The following is a 20,447-nucleotide window of genomic DNA, read 5'->3' as shown; positions in this document are numbered from 1 at the left end:
AAAGAAAAAGTCAATATTGTATTTATATTCAAACTAGTTGATTTGTGACTGAATATTGTGTTGAAGGCAAACTCTAGGTAGGTTCAGTAACATGACAATTTGACTTGACTTTTGTTAACTGAAAGGGTTAATTAGTAGCATCTATACAACGTTAAAATCGTTAAAATCGTTAAAATCGTTAAAATCATAGATGAAACACCTATCACAAGTGATAAATGCCTTCGGAATACTCATGCAGTCAAAGATAACCATGTATATTTTAATGGCTTTTGGAATTCAAGTTGTACAAACTCAACTTGTGGAAAATGTTTGAGAAGCTATAAAAACAGTTTATGATACTGTATAAGCAATTTTTAACTGTTTCCAGTCTTTTTCATAGATGAAAATAGTTTCACTGTATTTTCTTTCACTATAGAATAACTTACTCATAAATATTTACACTCAACTAGTGTTTCATTATGCACTTTTAGTAAACTTAAGATATTAATCTATGCCAATTACAGACCAAGACTTTTACCTTTCCAATAAAAATTTCTTTAAGATAAACTAAAAGATCTGTACAATTTCATAATGTCTTCATACTCAGTCCATATGCAACTTCTTTTATGTCTGAAAAATCTACTATTCCTCAGAAACTCTTAAGTGCCATAATATTATTTTAATATATAACATCACCAGCCGTGCTTTTTTATTCTTCTTTTTCATTCCACAAACCGCGGAAACAAGAATTTTCTCGGAAAAGGATAACCTAAAGAGGCAATGATGTTTATATAATTATAAAAAAATCAATTGACCCTACCCAAGTATATATACATGATTTATATAAACAAAGGAATGATGCATCATAAACATTTTAGAACTCAGAATAGGCCTTCAATTAATCCCTTTTTGGCGACCCTTCAAAAATCAAGCCACTCTTTGCCTTTTCAAAACGGAAATATGCAAATCCCTTGGATAGTCAAATATCAATATGCAGCAACACTCTTCTTTGTTACCGTTGCTCTTACCAAAGTTACCTGTTTTCAGTTCAACTTCCCTTCCTTCCCAGATGACTCTAATCTACTGCTGCTCGGGAGATCAAGAATATTCTTAGATGCCATCCAAGTAACCCTTGATAATCGTAATTCTATAGAGAATTATTCTGGACGTGCTCTCTACAGTAAGCCATACCAACTTTGGAAACAGAAGAATAACCAAAATCAAATAGCTTCCTTCAACACCACTTTTGTGCTCAGAATCACTCCGGAAACTTCTCCTGGTGGTGAAGGCTTGGCCTTTATCTTAACTTCAGATAGGACTGTCCCAGAAAACAGTGATGGACAATGGCTTGGTATTGTAAATGCTACTTCCAATGGAACTTCACAGCCTGGTATTCTAGCCGTGGAGTTTGACACAAGACACAGTTTCACAGAAGATGGCCCTGACAATCACGTTGGCATCAACATAAACAGCATCAACTCCATCCAACAGGTTTCGTTAATGAACAATCGGCTCAATCTATCTTCAGGTCAAGATGTCAAATTTCACATTCAGTACATCAATGACACAATATCAGTTTTTGGTGCCATGAGTGGAACTTCTGAAGAATCCATGGAGACCCTCTTGGTATCTCCACCTCTTAATTTGTCTTCCTTTCTTCAAAAGGAGGTTTACATTGGCTTCTCGGCCTCAACAAGTAACTACACGGAGCGGAACTGTGTCAGATCGTGGGATTTCAGCGGGGATGATATTAGGGATGATGACAAAAGTCTCTTGTGGGTGGTTTATGTTGGCGTTCCAATCGTGATTGTTTTAATTATCATTGGTGGGTTGGTGATCTTTTTCTTGCGCTGGCAAAAGATTCGCCATATGGAGGGGCCAGAAGATGCATATCCAAGGATAGAGGATCAGATTAAATATTCCACTATGGCTCCAAAGAAGTATAAGCTAAGGGAACTAACGAAAGCAACTGGTGGATTCAGCCTTCAAAACAAGCTTGGACAAGGCGGGTTTGGAACTGTGTATAAGGGGCTACTGGAAAATAAAGAGGTAGCTGTAAAGAGAGTTTCCAAAAACTCACGCCAAGGGAAGCAAGAGTTTTTAGCAGAAGTGACAACAATCGGAAGCCTTCACCATAGAAATTTGGTGAAACTCACTGGTTGGTGCTACGAGAATAGAGAGCTTCTCCTTGTGTACGAGTTCATGCCTAATGGAAGCCTAGACAAGTACCTATTTGGTGACAAAGATTGTGGTAATAATTATGACTTTGAAGGAGGGTATTCTATAACATTGGACTGGGAAACTAGGCGAAGAGTGATTCATGGGGTGGCTCAAGCACTTGACTACCTTCACGATGGGTGTGAGAGAAGAGTTCTCCACAGAGACATCAAGGGCAGCAACATAATGCTGGACTCAGATTACAATGCCAAGCTTGGAGACTTTGGATTGGCTAGAACAATTCAGCAGAGAAATGAAACGCATCACTCTACAAAAGAGATTGCAGGCACACCCGGGTACATGGCCCCAGAAACCTTCCTGACTGGGAGGGCAACGGTGGAGACAGATGTGTATGCATTTGGGGTTCTTGTGTTGGAAGTAGTGTGTGGAAAGAGGCCAGGGAATGTGTATTCACAGGATGACTACAAGAACAGCATTGTGTATTGGGTGTGGGATTTGTATGGGAAGGGAAAAGTAGTTGGTGGTGTTGATGCAAGGTTGAAGAAGGAGGAGATTGTGGAGGAAGAGGTGAACTGCGTTCTTGTTCTTGGTTTGGCTTGCTGCCATCCAAATCCACACAAAAGACCATCGATGAGAACAGTTCTTCAGGTTCTGAATGGGGAAGCAGCTCCACCTGAAGTGCCTAAGGAAAGACCAGTTTTTATGTGGCCTGCTATGCCTCCATCCTTCAAAGATGCTGAAGATAGCTCCCTCATCCAGGGAACTATCACTCCTTTCACTGAAATCACTGGAAGATGATGAAATCGTTTTTAGAAACCTGAGAACTAATCAAGATTATCCTGATTAGTTGAAGATTGTGAACCATTCTTGGATTCGTAGATCTTCTTAGCTTTTAGCTTTTATATGTAAATACGTACACAACACCCAATATTCTTGGTGAACCATTCTTGTGTAATCTTATGTTTCATTCAATTATGTATATAGTTGCTTCTCAATTGTTACGACTATATGTCTTTATTCGCCAAATTATCTTTTACTTGATAACAATTAAAGCTATAAGTTTGGGGAGTATCTTATTGTTTTGTTTAGTTCATATTCCGGATATAATATATTGAAAGACAAACTAAAAGATTACAAAAACTCAGCTGCCACTTAAAATTGTCTACTTTTTTTTATTATAATGGTTTTCAATTAAAATTATTAATTATGTAAGTATTTAATATTGTAATGTAATAAACAAATAGGACGGAATGAGTATAGATACTATGTTATGTAATAGATGAATCATTGTTTGAGCTAGTATTCAAAGGGATTTGGAACAGTGATTTAACTAATTCATAATTAAAGAACTTTTGTTTATTTTATGTAACAGTTGAAGTTATTGTCTACTAATTGAAGTTATTTTGTTTGATTATTTTGTGAACTAATTCATAATTAAAGAACCTTTTTTTCATCTTTTAGTTTTATAATCTTATTTTTCATTCGTTACGATATTATTCTTTTCTCTTTTCTAGTTATTTGGATAAATACACATATAGTTATCAGGTAACATATATATATATATATATATATATATATATATATATATATATATATATATATATATATATATATATATATATATATATATATATATTATATATAAATTATTCTCTTAATATTTAGTTTTATAATTCTTTTTTTCTTTTCTAGTTCTTTTAGATAATATCCAATTTTTTTTCATTGAGTATGAAAATAGGATTGTATATATACATATTCCTATGATTCTCACCTCTATATTGGCTCTAATACCTATTCTATTTTCATCTTATTTCCATTTAAATAAATATATATATATATATATATATATATATATTATATATATTATATATATAATATATATATATTATTTTTAGTCTTTAGTTTTATAATTTTTTTCTTTCGTTACACATTATTTCTTTCTCCCTTCTAGTTGTTTAGATTGTCATGTATCCGTCGACTCTACTTACATCTATGTGGTACTTCTCCTCTTATCACAATCTTTATGCACTTATGTTCAAACAACGTATCATCAATTACAACAAAATTGGAATATTTTTACTATCTTTTAATGTTTTTTTACATGATAATGTTTAATTCTTAATTTTAAATGGTCAAACACATAAACGCTTTCGTTAGGTAATATAAGAAACTTATTTTCTTTGAACTTTCATTTTTGTTTGTTTGAAGAACTGTTATTTTACTAAAAAAAATTTATTATTTTTCAAAAGTTTGACTAACTTGATATTTGAAAAGTTTTCTTAGATTTTTCAAGTTATTTTTCCATTTTATCATATGCCTAATTACACATTCAGTTTTCATTGTACAATTTCATTTATTCATGGTACAATTTCATTTATTCATGTAGCAAATTGTTTCTAAAATACACAATAATCATTTTTTACTTTCTTTTAATATTTTTATTTGTTGTTTATTTTTATTGTATAGAATACAATTTTAATAATTTTATATAATTATTTTTATTTTTTAACTCATTATCATAATTATAATTTTATCAATGTAATTATATAAAGATTTCATTTACTATAATATAATAATATAGTATTTTTGTCATATATTTTTTTTATCACCATATAATATAGGTTGAAGTTAAAAAAATATTCTAAATTTGAATTATTATTAGTTTAATATTTATTTTTTATGCAATTTGGTTTAAGTGACATTGATTTATACTTTTGTAATACATTTTTAATTTATTAGAAACATTAGTACAAAAACAACGTACAACGTCGAATGTTTTTGTCCTTTCACGTCGAATTCGAGAACATCATATCGGGAGACGTTAAATTGAGGTCGAATTTACAAAATTTGACATTAATTTAACGTCGAATTTTGTCAATATACGACGTTAATTTAACATCGAATTTTGAACGATGTTAATCAATTTTTTTTATTTTTTTTAATTAATTGTAATCCTTTTTAACAACTTTACGAAACCTGAAAAGCATAACTATCAACGATAATATAGGATCGACAACAAATAACAATAACAAACAACAAATAAGTTCAATCAAACAACAACAAACAAGTTCAACCAAACAACAACAAACAAATTCAACAAAAAAACAACAAACAAGTTTAACAAATAAGTTCTTCAAAACGAAAACGAAAACTAACCTTTAAAAGGTGGGTTCATCGGAGTAAAGTGTTGCCACCAGTGAGAGAGAAAGAAAAATGCGCCTATGAAGGACAAGAACACGAAAATAATCGGTGAAAACAAACGAAAATCATACCTAAAGTAGTTAATTAACATGCATTTGTATCAAATGAAAGAAAGATTACATGTGATGGTCGTCAAACTTCGTTCGAAAAAATTTTGAGCAGAGAAGAGGGTCTCGCGCGCTAAGATAAAGGGAATGAATTTTCAATCTCCCGCTCAAATTTTTATTGAATTCACTGGTCTTTTGACATCTAATGCTGAGGTATTCGACATTTTATATCGTCTTACGTCGAATTATAATTCTAAACGACATTTAATAATTGCATTTATTTACAAAATTGTCACGGGTCATTTTTAACGATGGTTATTTAGTGATTAGACGTTAAACGCGTGACGTTATAAGCTGTTTTTCCACTAGTGAAAACCTAACGTATGTTAAAGCTGTCCAATTTCATGACTTATTTCTAAGACACATGATATTTCAATATTTTTCTTTCATAATTATATATTATGATTTTTCTCTTACTAGATGAATAGCAAAACTTAATCATGCACATCCCTCTCTTCAATCGGAATTCTATGCTTAAATCTATAAACTGTTCAAAATCCTTTAGTTTGAATTTTGTTGCCCTTCAAGTGTTCGTTCTTCTTTCATATCAACAACCACTTGTCTCCTTACGGCTAAGACATTCAAGGTCTTTTTTCCTCTTTTCACAATATATGCATATGAGAAAACTGGCCTATTAGATTTGTCTTTAAAGCGTCAGAAAACCACCTATTATATTGGTTTCTTGGTTGTTGAGTTTGAATACTAATCACCACCAAGTTTCCAAGAAAAAACAATGTTTTGTTTGTTTGCATGATGCTATTGTTTCCTCCCGTCTAATATATTTGACTGGACAACAAAAGATGTTTCCGAAAGAGAATGAATTGTTTAGTCCGACATGTTTATTTACAGAGATTTTGACCTTTAAACAAATATTCTTAGGAAATTATATTGACATAAAATAATATTTTTTTTGAATAAAGGGTGATATCACACTTTTTGGTATAACAAGATCCATTCCCTTCTTTTCAAGATTCATTCTTCCAGCGTGCATATATTTATTCCTTTAGTGGCAAAGCCGAAATATAGTTGAAAAGTTTTATGTTTTATATCATTCGTGTAATTTCGTTCCAAACCTTTGCATAAGAGATATTAAAATATATATAACCCAACTTTCTACACAATTACACAATCAAGCTACTTAAACTTGTAATTCTATATAGAGCTACAAGATGATAAAGTCAAGGTATTAGTAGACGACATGATTATGCCAGATGTCTCAGTTCCTCTACCAACATATAAGATTTTTATTGTGACATAGACATTCCAATCTTTTATCACTTGGCCTAAACATTTGGTTGGTTCTATTTCTAATTCTCGGTATTGACTCTTACCTTAAACTTTTCAATTTTAATGTTTACATGTTATTGATGTCGAAACTTATCATATTTTTTCACGTAATAATAGACGCATGGAGAGAAGAAAATTTGTTTATCTGAGGACAATCTTCTTGATGCATTACACAAACTTTGTGACATCATTGCAGATAAGTCGATGATGGTTCAATATGATCCTAATGTATTGTTGGAACCCCCACATCGACTAAAAATAAGGCCAATTTATTATATATAAGTGGGTGCAAACCTCACCTTACAAGCCGATTTTGTGAGATGAGTTAGGCTTAAAGTCACTTCTTAACATGGTATCAGATATATGGTTAGAGCTTATCCTAGCAATATTTGTTGTTTGTTGGGCATGTTGTTCCACCCGCTATCGGGCCGTTATCGAACCACCCATTAATGTCTAGTCTCACGCTCGAGATTATGTCTATACCTCGACGTGAGGGGTGTTGGAACTCTCACATCGACTACAGATAAGGCCAATTTATAATATATAAGTGGGTGCAAACCTCACCTTACAAGCCGGTTTTGTGGGGATGAGTTAGGCTTAAAGTCCATTTCTTAACATGTATTTGGGAGAGGCTCTGAAATCTCATTGTACTTGCATAAGCAAAATGTCACATAACTTGCGTCGAGAAAAGAAGAGTTGAATATTACATTAATTCAACTATGGATGATGCAAGTCTATGAGCAATTATTTATATAAAATTGATTTACATATAAAGTTACTTATATCAAATGTAATTTTTTATTTCAGTTATATATTTGGTAGTAACAATTTGGGGTACAATGATGTTTATGGGTTCATTGATCCCCAAGACACTCACGAAGGAAATAAATTTGATGACATCCAAACATACCTCATCGGCAACTTTCGAAGGGGGAATGACATATATTCTGTCCCTTGTATATCTGGGTAAGTGAAGTCACTAGTAAAAAATGGGGATTTAAAATCGCTATATACGCTTCGGTTTAAGTAAACCCGAAGCGTATAAAAGCGCGGTGGCAGAACTGTAAGATCCTTGAAAATATTTGTATGTTAAAATGTAAGATCCATGAAAAAAAAAAATTTATAATAGTAAATTTTAACATTTTATTAGTAATAATAATTTTAATGGATAGAAAAATGTAAATTTTTGGATATAAAGTTATAGTAATTTTAGAGGGAGAGCTTCAAATTTTTGATAACTTATTTAGGATTTTTTTTAGAAATGTGAATAGTGAATAGTAAATAGTAAATAGTAAATAGTGAATAGTGAATAGTGAATAGTTAAAAAAAAAATATTAAAATAAATTATGGAAGAGAACACTCCACGTAGAAGTAATCATTCAGAGATAAGAATGGTGAATAAAAAAATAATTTTTGAATAGTAAAAATGAATAGTAAAAGTGAATAGTAAAAATGAATAGTAAAAATGAATAGTAAAATTTTTGGCTATAAATAGCCAAGGGGGAGAGGCTGAAGATTTACACCAAAATTCTAGAGAAATTGTGAGAGAAGAGAGTTAGAGGAAATTCTAGTTAAAGAGGGGAAATTCTGGAAGTTTCCGGAGAACGGTTTGAGAAGAGGAAACTAAGTCTGGAATAGAGGTAAGGGAAGCTAACTTTGAGTATTTCTTTTTGTATTATCTTGAGTCTTGAATATGCTATATTTTTCTTTTGTCTGATTTTAAATCTTAAATATGGAGTATTTTGTTTCTGTATGATTTTGAATTTTAAATGAGAATATGTTTTTTTTGTGTGTTAATATCCAAGTGTGATAATTGTAAAATGTGATATTGATTATGTTATGTCAATTGTATGTTATTAGTGGTTTATTTTTTTTATTTTGGAAGGATTAGAAATTGTCTAACCGGCTCTGCCAGATTCAATTTCTTGTTTCCCCAAACATTTTATTGTTTTCCTTATTTATTTTTATTGTATTTTGGAAGGATTAGAAATTGTCTAACCGGCTCTGCCAGATTCAATTTCTTGTTTCCCCAAACATTTTATTGTTTTCCTTATTTATTTTTATTGTATTTTGGAAGGATTAGAAATTGTCTAACCGGCTCTGCCAGATTCAATTTCTTGATTCCCCAAATTTTTTTTTATTTCCTTCCGTATTTATTTTATTACATTTTTGGAAGGATTAGAAGTTGTCTAACCGGCTCTGCCAGATTCAACTTCTTGTTTCCCCAAACTATTTATTTCTTTACTTATTTATTTTATTGCATTTTGGAAGGATTAGAAATTGTCTAACCGGCTCTGCCAGATTCAACTTCTTATTTCCCCAGACATGTATTGTTCTTGTTATTTAATTATATTGTATTGATGGATGGATTAGAAGTTGTCTAACCGGCTCTGCCAGATTCAACTTCTTGTTTCCCCATGAATTTTTATATTAAGATTATTTTTATGATTGTCAAATATTGTATTCTTCTATGACCATTTATAGTAATGTTTTATTATTGTTAATTGTTTATAATTATCTTGTATGAATTCTATTATGGATGTTTATTGTGATGATTTTATTGAATGAGTTTGTTGGCTGAAATTAATCTTGTTGGAAGGTTTGGAATAAGGGTTCTGTAATAGCTTGTATATGGGTATTAAATATATACAGTGTTTGAGGTTGTTGTGAGAGGAAGTAAAATTAGGCATTTTAAGATTTAGAGCATAAGAAAACAAGGTAGATAAATTAAATAAAATTGTTAATTATTGAAGGCCTCCCTTTGTTGGTAGGATAGAGGAACCTTAAAAACCTGAGTTGGCACATCCCTGATCATAGAGCAGCCCTGGCCTGGTCCAGTCAGTTGTGACTAGTCATATGTGCTGGCGTCGAAGGTGAGTTTGATGCGTTCAGACATCTGGGTCCTCTCCGGTGACCAATTGGGGTAAAGAAAAATCTCTACTAGGATGAAAATAAAATAAAACAAGTTGATTGTAGATGCATAATATTATCATGGTAAAAATTTCATATATATTTTATTTATCATTACATTGAGCCCATACTTTAATATGTAGTTCCTAAGATATGTTGATGTATTTTGGTTGATCCATGATCTTTGTTTGGTGAAAATATGTTGAGTTATACTCGTTATGGGCAAAATGAGTTTATAATATGAAGCATGATATCTGGCAATGTGTTTAATTTATCGATACCAAAACGGGTTATTATGAATTCATGATTAAAGAATGAACATGATTGAGTTAGGTGGATAAGAGGGTATGAATTGTTGGTTTTTATGAAATGTTGGAGTGGATATGAGAAATCATTACTTATGAAATGATGTTTACTACCGGGAGTAGTATGTTCGAGTTATACCATGAGAGTTTGGTATGAGCAAAGTAACACCTGAGATTTTGGAAGCAGGCAGAGAGGGGTCTGACCATAAGGCTTCAGAAAGTAAGACATAGTATGTAAGTGAGGCTTAAGGAAGCAGGCAGAGAGCGGTCTGACCATAAGGCTTCATGAGTAAGCATGGTACACTTGTAAGATTTATGGAAATGAGAAAGATGATTTTGATAATGATGAATTAATGACATCGGAATAATGATATTTTATCAATTGCAGAAATACCTGATTTTAATATTTTTGTTACAAGTTTAATGATTTTATGATATGGTTGGCTTACCCTTATTTGTTTGTACTATGATCATATAACTCATGTTATATGTGATTAGATAATGTTGCAGATGCGGTTGAAAAAGCTTAGAGATGAGAGAGATGCGGGGAAAAACTTTCAGGGATTTTTGTAAAAGAATAAATTTGTATTGGGAAGATTATGTTGTGTAAAATTTATAAGTTGAAATTTCAATGGTGAAGACTATATTGTTTAAAGTTTGTAAGTTTGGTATTGTACTTTGAGTAATTGAAATAAAGTTTGATTGTTTATATGAGATATCAAATTAATTTAGTCTCTACTATCAGTAATACCCTTTAAAATATTCGGGTGTTACATTATGGTATCAGAGCAATGGTTTTCGAAAGTATTTTGGGACTATGGGGAGTGAAATTATTATTCTTAGTAAAACTATTAATGGTTATGATGAAAATGACTATTTGGAGGAAATTGATATCATATGCTAAATTGTATTGTTATCTTTTTGAAGAAATCATTTAAACTCGACAAAGATGCAGCAACAACAAGTTGATCAAGTACCTCAAAATCATTCTAGCTTGAATGACTTCTTAAGGCATGATCCAACTAAATTTAATGGGGAGGCTACTCCTGATGAGGCTGACTCTTGGCTAAGGCAGAACGAGAAGATTTTTCGGGTAATAACTTGCTCAGAAGAACAAAAATTAACTTATGCATCATTTCTTTTGGTGGGTGAGGCTGAATATTGGTGGGAAAGTATGCAACAGTTGATGACGGTTCGTGGTGAGACTGTGAATTGGGAGAACTTTAAGATAAGGTTCTTGGAAAAATATTTTCCAAACAGTGCAAAATTTGCAAGGGAGGCGGAGTTTCTGACCTTACAACAAAGAAGGTTATCAGTACAAGAGTACGTAGTAAAATTTAATTATCTCTCGAGGTTTTATACTCAGAATATCACAGAAGAATGGAGATGTCGAAAATTCGAGGGAGGACTAAGGCATGAACTGAAGAAGGTACTTATGCCATTGGAAATACAAGAGTTTCCAGCATTGGTAGAGAAAGCCAGAATGATAGAATTGTTGGAGTTTGATCCAAGTAGAGTTTCCAGACTTGCAAAGGGAGAATCTTCAATGAAATTCAACAAGAAACCTTATGAAAAACCACAATTATCATATCGAGGAACAGTGAAGTGTTTTGAGTGTGGAGGGGCACATTTCAGACGTGACTGCCCTAAACTTACTGGGGAAAGAATTGAAGGGAAGAGATGTTTCATCTGCAATGATCCGGGACACTTTGCTAATGTCTGTCCAAAGAAAAAGAAGGTGGGAGAACCACAACAACAAGATTCTGCTGAAGTAAAGCCCCGGGCAACAGGAAGAGTATTCGCAATGTCTGCAGAAGAGGCTACTAAGCCAGGTACATTAATCTTACACACCTGTATGCTGTTAGGAGAATGCGTATATGTTTTGTTTGACTCTGGAGCCACACACTCCTTTATATCCCTAGCATGTCTAGAAAGACTCGGATTACCGATGCTTGATCTAGGGTGTGAATTAGTAGTTTCTACACCAGCATCGGGACCAGTTACGACCAGTTCAGTCTGTGTCGGATGCCCGATCCAAATTGCAGGACGCAAGTTCAAAGTGAACTTGATCTGCTTACCCCTTCAAAATCTAGACATTATTTTAGGAATGGATTGGTTGACTGCCAATCACGTTCTTATTGATTGTGGGAAACAAAAGATAGAGTTTCTAAATTTGAACAATTTAGAACTAAGCTCAACTCGAGTCGCTGCGAAGGATATCAAAGATGGAGCTACCTGCTATGTGGTGTTAGCTCAGGAGAAAAGAGAGAATACTGAAGAACAAATCATCGGAATACCTGTGGTAGAAGAATATGTTGATGTTTTTCCAGAAGAAGTGCCAGGTTTACCACCTAGTCGAGAGATCGATTTCACAATAGATCTAGTGCCCGGAGCTGGCCCGGTTTCTATGGCTCCATACAGAATGGCTCCTGCCGAACTAGCAGAGTTGAAAAAGCAAATCGAAGATCTGTTGGAGAAGAAGTTTATCCGTCCAAGTGTGTCTCCATGGGGAGCTCCTGTATTGCTGGTGAAGAAGAAGGATGGAAGTTCAAGGTTGTGCGTGGATTATCGACAGTTGAACAAGGTTACAATAAAGAACAAATATCCTTTGCCAAGAATCGATGATCTATTAGATCAGTTGAGAGGAGCAGAGGTGTTTTCAAAAATTGATCTCAGATCTGGTTACCATCAGATTCTTGTCAAGACGGAAGATGTACAAAAGACGGCTTTCAGATCTCGCTATGGACACTTTGAGTACGTGGTAATGCCGTTTGGTGTGACGAATGCCCCAGCGATTTTTATGGACTACATGAACAGAATATTTCGGTCATGTTTAGATAAGTTCGTGGTAGTATTTATCGACGATATTCTTATCTATTCAGAGAATAAGGAAAAGCATGCAGAACACTTGAGGGTGGCGTTGGAAATTTTAAGAAAACATCAACTGTATGGGAAACTATCAAAGTGTGAGTTCTGGATAGAGAAAGTACAATTTTTGGGTCATGTGATTTCTGCTCAAGGAATCTCAGTGGATCCAGCAAAAGTGGAAGCTGTGCTAAAGTGGGAGCGGCCGAAAACTGTAACTGAAGTACGAAGTTTTGTAGGATTAGCCGGTTATTACCGACGTTTTGTCGAAGGGTTTTCCAAGATTGTAGGTCCTCTAACTCAGTTAACTCGTAAAGATCAACCATTTCTGTGGACTGACAAGTGCGAAGCCAGTTTTGAAAATATGAAGCAACGACTAACGTCAGCACCAGTATTAATCATTCCAGACTCTAGCAAATCTTTTGAGGTGTACTGCGATGCGTCATATCAAGGATTGGGGTGCGTTCTAATGCAAGGAAGGAGACCTGTAGCTTATGCATCTAGGCAGTTAAAAGCGCATGAGAAGAACTACCCAACGCATGACATCGAACTTGCAGCAGTAGTATTTGCATTAAAGACATGGAGACACTACCTCTATGGGGCAAGTTTCCAAGTTTTTAGTGACCATAAGAGTCTAAAGTATTTGTTCGATCAAAAGGAATTGAACATGCGACAAAGAAGATGGATGGAATATATGAAGGACTATGACTTCGAGCTTTTATATCACCCAGGAAAAGCCAATGTGGTGGCAGATGCATTGAGTAGGAGACAAGCTCAGATAACAACGATGATGGTGAAGGAATTAGAACTGTTAGAAAAGTTACGTGATATGAACTTGGGGTTGCAGTTAAACCCAGATCACATATGGTGTAGTCATTTAGTAATCACTAGTGACTTCTTAGAACAAGTGAAGGTTGAGCAGTCGATGGATCAAGAGTTGCAGCAAAAGATCAGGTTGTTGGACACCGATCAAGCTAAGGAGTTCGTTCTAAGTAAAGATGGCATACTTCGATTTAAAAACAGAGTGTGTATCCCTGCAAAGAGTGAATTAAAACATTTATTTTTAGACGAAGGCCATAAAAGTCGTCTTAGCATACATCCAGGTATGACTAAGATGTATAAGGACCTGAAAGAGTCATTTTGGTGGAATGGAATGAAGAGGGATGTGGCCGAGTTTGTAGCAGCCTGCTTGGTGTGTCAAAAAGCAAAAGTGGAGCATCAAAAATCGGGAGGGATGTTACGACAGTTAGACATTCCTCAATGGAAGTGGGACAGTATCTCGATGGACTTTGTAACACATTTACCAAAATCATCAAAAGGTCACGATTCTATCTGGGTTATCGTTGATAGACTAACCAAGAGCGCTCACTTTTTGCCTATTAATCAACGTATGTCACTAGAAAAGCTGACGGAGTTATACATCGGGGAAGTAGTGAGGTTGCATGGCATACCTACAAGCATTGTGTCAGACAGAGATCCAAGGTTTACTTCAAGGTTTTGGCAGACGCTACAGAAGGCTCTGGGAACACAATTGAAGATGAGTTCGGCTTATCACCCTCAGACTGATGGTCAAACAGAAAGGACTATTCAATCTTTGGAGGATTTGCTGAGAACTTGTGTATTAGATCATCTTGGAAGTTGGAATGAGATATTACCATTAGTAGAATTTACTTACAACAACAGTTATCATTCCAGTATTGGTATGCCACCATATGAAGCTTTATATGGAAGAAGATGTAGAACACCGTTGTGTTGGTTTCAAGATGGGGAAGCACTGACAGTGGGACCCGAGCTATTACAACAAACCACAGAAAAAATAAAATTAGTCCAAGATCGGATGAAAGCAACTCAAAGTAGACAAAAGTCATATGCCGACAAAAGAAGAAGACCGTTAGAATTTGAAGAAGGAGATCATGTATTCTTACGAGTAACGCCAACTACAGGAGTCGGGAGAGCTATCAAGATGAGGAAACTGACACCAAAATTTCTCGGACCGTATCAAATTCTCAAAAAGATTGGGCCAGTGGCTTATGAGATAGCACTACCACCTCGATTGACATATTTGCATAACGTTTTTCATGTATCCCAACTGAGGAAGTATATTCCAGATCCAAAGCATGTGTTAGAAGTTGATGAAATTCAGGTCAAGAAAAATTTAACAATGGAAGTTGGCCCAGTGCGTATACTAGATGTTCAAATGAAAAAGTTAAGAGGGAAGGATATTCGCACGGTAAAGGTACTTTGGAATGAAGACACACAGGAAATGACTTGGGAATTAGAAGAATTTATGATAAAGGAATATCCATATCTCTTTTGTAAGTAATTTTTTTTTGTTAAATAGTCTTTGTTTAAATAAATAATTTTCGAGGGCGAAAATAATTGTTGTTGGGGAGATTGTAAGATCCTTGAAAATATTTGTATGTTAAAATGTAAGATCCATGAAAAAAAAAATTTATAATAGTAAATTTTAACATTTTATTAGTAATAATAATTTTAATGGATAGAAAAATGTAAATTTTTGGATATAAAGTTATAGTAATTTTAGAGGGAGAGCTTCAAATTTTTGATAACTTATTTAGGATTTTTTTTAGAAATGTGAATAGTGAATAGTAAATAGTAAATAGTAAATAGTGAATAGTGAATAGTGAATAGTTAAAAAAAAATATTAAAATAAATTATGGAAGAGAACACTCCACGTAGAAGTAATCATTCAGAGATAAGAATGGTGAATAAAAAAATAATTTTTGAATAGTAAAAATGAATAGTAAAAGTGAATAGTAAAAATGAATAGTAAAAATGAATAGTAAAATTTTTGGCTATAAATAGCCAAGGGGGGGAGGCTGAAGATTTACACCAAAATTCTAGAGAAATTGTGAGAGAAGAGAGTTAGAGGAAATTCTAGTTAAAGAGGGGAAATTCTGGAAGTTTCCGGAGAACGGTTTGAGAAGAGGAAACTAAGTCTGGAATAGAGGTAAGGGAAGCTAACTTTGAGTATTTCTTTTTGTATTATCTTGAGTCTTGAATATGCTATATTTTTCTTTTGTCTGATTTTAAATCTTAAATATGGAGTATTTTGTTTCTGTATGATTTTGAATTTTAAATGAGAATATGTTTTTTTTGTGTGTTAATATCCAAGTGTGATAATTGTAAAATGTGATATTGATTATGTTATGTCAATTGTATGTTATTAGTGGTTTATTTTTTTATTTTGGAAGGATTAGAAATTGTCTAACCGGCTCTGCCAGATTCAATTTCTTGTTTCCCCAAACATTTTATTGTTTTCCTTATTTATTTTTATTGTATTTTGGAAGGATTAGAAATTGTCTAACCGGCTCTGCCAGATTCAATTTCTTGTTTCCCCAAACATTTTATTGTTTTCCTTATTTATTTTTATTGTATTTTGGAAGGATTAGAAATTGTCTAACCGGCTCTGCCAGATTCAATTTCTTGATTCCCCAAATTTTTTTTTATTTCCTTCCGTATTTATTTTATTACATTTTTGGAAGGATTAGAAGTTGTCTAACCGGCTCTGCCAGATTCAACTTCTTGTTTCCCCAAACTATTTATTTCTTTACTTATTTATTTTATTGCATTTTTGGAAGGATTAGAAGTTGTCTAACCGGCTCTGCCAGATTCAACTTCTTATTTCCCCAGACATGTATTGTTCTTGTTATTTAATTATATTGTATTGATGGATGGATTAGAAGTTGTCTAACCGGCTCTGCCAGATTCAACTTCTTGTTTCCCCATGAATTTTTATATTAAGATTATTTTTATGATTGTCAAATATTGTATTCTTCTATGACCATTTATAGTAATGTTTTATTATTGTTAATTGTTTATAATTATCTTGTATGAATTCTATTATGGATGTTTATTGTGATGATTTTATTGAATGAGTTTGTTGGCTGAAATTAATCTTGTTGGAAGGTTTGGAATAAGGGTTCTGTAATAGTTTGTATATGGGTATTAAATATATATACAGTGTTTGAGGTTGTTGTGAGAGGAAGTAAAATTAGGCATTTTAAGATTTAGAGCATAAGAAAACAAGGTAGATAAATTAAATAAATAAATTGTTAATTATTGAAGGCCTCCCTTTGTTGGTAGGATAGAGGAACCTTAAAAACCTGAGTTGGCACATCCCTGATCATAGAGCAGCCCTGGCCTGGTCCAGTCAGTTGTGACTAGTCATATGTGCTGGCGTCGAAGGTGAGTTTGATGCGTTCAGACATCTGGGTCCTCTCCGGTGACCAATTGGGGTAAAGAAAAATCTCTACTAGGATGAAAATAAAATAAAACAAGTTGATTGTAGATGCATAATATTATCATGGTAAAAATTTCATATATATTTTATTTATCATTACATTGAGCCCATACTTTAATATGTAGTTCCTAAGATATGTTGATGTATTTTGGTTGATCCATGATCTTTGTTTGGTGAAAATATGTTGAGTTATACTCGTTATGGGCAAAATGAGTTTATAATATGAAGCATGATATCTGGCAATGTGTTTAATTTATCGATACCAAAACGGGTTATTATGAATTCATGATTAAAGAATGAACATGATTGAGTTAGGTGGATAAGAGGGTATGAATTGTTGGTTTTTATGAAATGTTGGAGTGGATATGAGAAATCATTACTTATGAAATGATGTTTACTACCGGGAGTAGTATGTTCGAGTTATACCATGAGAGTTTGGTATGAGCAAAGTAACACCTGAGATTTTTGGAAGCAGGCAGAGAGGGGTCTGACCATAAGGCTTCAGAAAGTAAGACATAGTATGTAAGTGAGGCTTAAGGAAGCAGGCAGAGAGCGGTCTGACCATAAGGCTTCATGAGTAAGCATGGTACACTTGTAAGATTTATGGAAATGAGAAAGATGATTTTGATAATGATGAATTAATGACATCGGAATAATGATATTTTATCAATTGCAGAAATACCTGATTTTAATATTTTTGTTACAAGTTTAATGATTTTATGATATGGTTGGCTTACCCTTATTTGTTTGTACTATGATCATATAACTCATGTTATATGTGATTAGATAATGTTGCAGATGCGGTTGAAAAAGCTTAGAGATGAGAGAGATGCGGGGAAAAACTTTCAGGGATTTTTTGTTAAAAGAATAAATTTGTATTGGGAAGATTATGTTGTGTAAAATTTATAAGTTGAAATTTCAATGGTGAAGACTATATTGTTTAAAGTTTGTAAGTTTGGTATTGCACTTTGAAGTAATTGAAATAAAGTTTGATTGTTTATATGAGATATCAAATTAATTTAGTCTCTACTATCAGTAATACCCTTTAAAATATTCGGGTGTTACAAGAACCGTAAATAAAACTAACATATATGCCTCGGTTAAGCTAAGACCCGAGACAGAATAACGATATTGCACCGGTTAATCTGAGACCTGATGCCTATATCACTGCTACACCTGCAACTTTACCTGCTACGTCAGACTTAAAGGCATCGGTTCATTTGGAACCGAAATCGTAGATGGTTTCCAGCATTTTATACCTCGGGTTGGCCATTTAACCGGTGCCAAAGCAAAAGCTTATTTTCGCTGCTGCCACACTCTACACTTAGCGTCTTCGCACACAGCTTCTCCTTCCTCAGCTTCTCCTTCTTCCTCTGCGTCGCGGGTTCCTCCACCTCTTCCATGGCTGCCTCTGCGTCGCGGGTTCCGTCACTGCTGCCTCTGCCTCCGACACTGTTGCCTCTGCCGGAAATAGGGTTTCATCCGCCGCTCCAAATCGCGACCTCTGTGTCGCGGGTTCCTCCACCACTTCCACGGCTCGCCGCGCCACTGTCACTGCTGCCTCTGCCTCTGCCTCCGACACTACTCCAGATCGCGAAGCCCAAATCGCGAAGCCCTAAATCAGCGTTCAACCTCGCGCGAGTTCGTCTCCTCCGCCTCGGCCACCAACGGCGAGTGGGTCGCCTCCGGCTTGGCCCGCATCGTGCGTTTCTCCCCCAACGGCGAGTGGGTCGCCTCCGCCTCGGCCACCATCGCGCGTTTCTCCCCCAACGGCGACTGGGTCGCCTCCGCCTCCGGTACCGTCACGATCTGGAGCACGCGAAACGATCTTCAGTCGCGACGGCCTCCGCGAAACTTCTGTTTTGTTGACGATGTCTTTTGTTGATGTTGTATACTGTGCTATGAAGCTTCTGTGTTGTTCATTTCTGATATGTTGTTGTTTTTGCTGTGAACCCCGAAATGGCTGAACGGCTGAGAACGACTGAGTACGGTTGAGGACGGCTGAAAAAAAAAATACGTTACTGCCTCGGTTACCTGAAAACCGAGGCATAATCTTATTCTTTTTGACTCGACCAACAACCGAGGCATAAAACCTACTATTTTTTATCTCGTTTGTATACGCCCCGATTGTAGAACCGGGGCCTATAAAGAAAAGTAACCGGTGCCATTAGCAGTTACTGTACTAGTGAGTTTGTTGTTAACTTCAAAGTTCCATCTGTGATTTTAATATATAACAATTAAGTTATGATCAATTTCAAACACCATTGGCAGTTACTTATTCTTTTCATACCGGAGAACACTACTGTGTGATTGTGCTCATTACACAAGTCTCCTCCCAAACTTCTCAGGCAAGTAGATTGATAAGAACCTCAATGTTTGGACTTTCTTTGTTATGTAAATGAATGCTAAAGCCTTTTTTTAATAGTTCCCTTGCAGCATATATGATGTTGTCCGAGAAATGAACTACTAATAGTAAAATGGTTGACTTTCAAGGTTTGACATTTTGGTCCATACTTTCTTATAGTTTTTTTGTTCTAATGATTTTCACTAACTATTTATAACTATGATGATATATTGTAGTGTAATAGACAAAGACGGTCATATGAGTGCGAACACTACGTAATGTATTGGATGACACACATTATTCGTGCCCATATTACAAGTGGCTGGGAAAAAGGTAATATTTGGATTTAATGAATTTTGTTTTTCTCCATTGTTTGGAATTCATATACACTAATTAATATTATGTCTCTTGTACAGAGATTCAAGTCTCCTGATCCAATTCCTGAGAAGCCACTTACTTTACTATGGAAGGCACTTGCAAAACATCTAATCAATTATACAATAATGCGTGGTTATTAAGATTTAAAATACATTAACACATATTAGTTGAGTTGATTTATAGTTATTAGACTTTTTACATTATGCTTTAAACATGTGCTGTAAATTTTATTGTTATGTTCAATCTGGGTTGTAAATATATTGTTTCATTGTGATTGTGGATATCACAAAAATAGACCTGCTATTAAGAAAACTCGCATAGTATAGGCCTCGATTGTAACAAAAACCGAGGTAGAAATAGAGTATAGGTCTCGGTTCAACCACAACCTCTATAATAGGGTACACCAAATTTAAATTGTTAAGGGCTATGGCATCAGTTCTTGTTTGAATCACTATCATAGACCCATGTTATTACCTTGGTTTAACCGAGGCAAAAACCCCTCTCCCTCACCCCCCATCTATTTTCTTTTCTCTACTTTTCTACTTCGGTCATTGGGGAACCGAAGCAGAAACTCTCACTATATTACCTCGGTTGAAAATGAGGCCAAAAGGTCACCATCTTTTTACCTC

At 34.4% G+C, this 20,447-nt stretch overlaps 1 protein-coding gene and 1 pseudogene across 1 annotated transcript; both read left to right on the top strand.

The window, feature by feature from the left end:
- Positions 1-899: 899 nt before the first annotated feature.
- LOC124840165 (putative L-type lectin-domain containing receptor kinase S.5 pseudogene) lies at positions 900-3,156 on the top strand (annotated as a pseudogene).
- A 3,945-nt stretch (positions 3,157-7,101) lies between these two features.
- Positions 7,102-18,715, top strand: LOC148194131 (uncharacterized). The gene is made up of 5 exons (XM_088097123.1): positions 7,102-7,118; positions 7,560-7,718; positions 10,979-12,953; positions 13,680-13,856; positions 18,440-18,715. Exons 1-5 carry the CDS (start codon positions 7,102-7,104, stop codon positions 18,713-18,715), a joined length of 2,604 nt encoding a protein of 867 aa, XP_087953249.1.
- Positions 18,716-20,447: the final 1,732 nt, after the last annotated feature.

This window comes from Vigna umbellata, chromosome 8 (assembly GCF_029865625.1).
Source record: "Vigna umbellata cultivar VRB3 chromosome 8, Vumbellata_1.0, whole genome shotgun sequence".
Taxonomy (NCBI): Eukaryota; Viridiplantae; Streptophyta; class Magnoliopsida; order Fabales; family Fabaceae; genus Vigna; species Vigna umbellata.
Note: the sequence above shows the minus strand (reverse complement) of the source record. Positions and strands in the feature narration are given on the sequence as shown.

What these genes read in the sequence shown, in the direction of transcription:
- LOC148194131 (XM_088097123.1), top strand. An exon ending in TCTGTCCCTTGTATATCTGG is followed by an intron (nt 7,719 to 10,978) that starts GTAAGTGAAGTC and finishes TGACTTCTTAAG; the next exon opens with GCATGATCCAACTAAATTTA. An exon ending in TACTTCGATTTAAAAACAGA is followed by an intron (nt 13,857 to 18,439) that starts GTGTGTATCCCT and finishes CTTCGCACACAG; the next exon opens with CTTCTCCTTCCTCAGCTTCT.